Source organism: Penaeus chinensis, chromosome 38, assembly GCF_019202785.1.
Source record: "Penaeus chinensis breed Huanghai No. 1 chromosome 38, ASM1920278v2, whole genome shotgun sequence".
In the NCBI taxonomy this organism is placed as follows: Eukaryota; Metazoa; Arthropoda; class Malacostraca; order Decapoda; family Penaeidae; genus Penaeus; species Penaeus chinensis.
Window position 1 is genome coordinate 12,566,488 of NC_061856.1, and position 2,080 is coordinate 12,568,567.

General features: G+C 39.0%; 1 protein-coding gene across 6 annotated transcripts in view; it reads left to right on the forward strand.

Moving 5' to 3' along the window:
• The window catches only part of LOC125045857, a 306,675-nt gene extending 306,482 nt beyond the window's left edge, over positions 1-193 (forward strand). For all 6 annotated transcript variants that reach the window (XM_047643409.1, XM_047643407.1, XM_047643406.1 and 3 more), the window contains one exon: positions 1-193. This exon is cut by the window's left edge and continues 1,568 nt beyond it. In XM_047643409.1, the coding sequence (XP_047499365.1) occupies positions 1-53 (53 nt within the window). In that variant the 3' untranslated portion in view covers positions 54-193.
• The last annotated feature ends 1,887 nt before the right edge of the window (positions 194-2,080 follow it).

Consider the following 2,080-nt stretch of genomic DNA (forward strand, 5'->3'; position numbering starts at 1 on the left):
GCACGGCGTCCAGACCCAACGACCCCCCCGCGTCGGCCGTCAGGAGAAAGTGATCCTCCGCGCTCTAGTGAGTCGCCGAAGGTGGTGTTGTCCATGTGCCTTACCTGGTGTGATCCGCCCGCAGTCAGGGTCAAGCGTGTCCCTTCCGAGTCCCGATATCATCCTCACTGTCAAGTCCCCCTCCCCTCCCTTTGCCATCTCCTTCCTCCTCCTGTGCCTACGCCGAGATGGAAGGTGGCATCGTCCCTGTGGTGATTCTTGCGACATATCTTCATGCTGTGTGAGTGGGCGTGGCGACGCGGCAGGACCTGTCTGAAGTGTCATGACCTCCCGAATCCTCGCCAGCGTCGGGCATAAATGTCGAGAACGTGGTTTATTCACCTCTAGTGACGCGTGTGTCTGTCTTTTTATATGTTAGAAGGGTATTGGATATTTTTATGAACGGTGAATGCTTATGAATAATATATTCAAATTCCATTTGGAAACGGAAAACGGTTATTAGCATCAAGCGCAACTTCAGGTGCCACCATCAGCTGCTGTAGTGAGAACAGCGTCCTTATAACTGCACAAATGCATTTCCCAACAGATTTATTATTCAGTGTTTGTGGCTTAGTATCTTCAAAACGTAAAAACAGTATGATCCATATCTTCTCTCACGAGGGAGGGACAGTCACCGGTGTGGAATACGAAGACTCAACTGTGATTTATAGACTGTACGACCTTACAAAGCAGTAATGTAAATATAGCTTAGGATTAGCAGATTTCGCCCTCCATTGTCACTCTAGGTCAAGCTCCGCCCACGCGAAGGCGGCTTCTCTGTGTTGTGCGTCAGTTTCATCTTTTTATTTTCATGTTTATCAGTATTAAGGGAAATCTAAAAGACAAAATGTTATATTGAAATGAGTGTTTTTATTTGCACAAGTTTGTTGGATTTTCTTTTTTTTTAAGGGAGGCGAAGAGCCTTCTTTAAGATTAAATATATTTATATTAGGGTCGTACATATCATGAGAAAATATATAATATCATCACAAATGAAATGTTAAAAAAATAATGGTCGCAAATATTTTCAACGTTAGTCAATTTTGTATTAGTTTGCGTGAAAACGACCTCAAGTACTTAATAACAAAAATGTGAAAATGAATAAACGACAGCATATCAGTGTTAGGAAATTCAAAAGGATGTTTTCCTTTTAGAGTTCTCCTGTCCACAGCAAGGAGAAACTGCGAGATGTCTCTGACTAATCTCAGATAATCAGTGATCACGAAGTCGGGTAATAATAATCATTGACGTGATTATTGGTTTAAGCCGATTGTTTCCCTTTCGTTATTACTTGTTATTTTTATTCATGTTATTATTTTCATCGTTATTTTTATTCTATTTACCTAAACAGTTTTATAAAACTGAATGTTGTCCACGGGGAAATGAAATGCATTAGAGCGTCGATAATATCGATACCTTTATTATTCAGAAACGTTTCTGTCAATCATTCTTAAGTTATTTCTCTCTTCACTTCACATTTTTAACCTTTTTTCATGGACCTTTCCGTTCGTTTTAAGTCTGCTTTCATTCTTCTCACACGATAAAAAATGAAACGAAGAATGAAAAATGAATGACATTAAGACATGTCTGTATTGGGAGTGAGAGGTTTTGGTTGACTAAACCTATCATTTTGATTTACTTTGATGTTGTTTTCGTGATAATTGTGAAAACATACCTTAGTTATATAATTGTTTTAAAAAAGGATTATATTTTTCTCACTCCTTTCCTGTATTTATAACGTGTCATGTTTGTGATAAAGACGGACAGATTGGCACCTGTTTTCTTGGCATAGACTGTTAAATTAAGGTTGAACGTGACTTCTCTGTGAATAGGCAACCAGGGGTAACTTCTGCCAGGCAACCTTTTTCTCTTCAATCATCCAACCATATTCATTTTGAGTGCCATTTTCATTAATGCCTTCTGTATATATTAAACTTAAGTCAGTTTTTTGTATCGAACACTAAATAAAGCTGTAAAAGTAAAAGTTTGTGTCTTTGTACTTTCCTTGTTGATGTTGACTCCGAAATCGAGCCAGACCTGG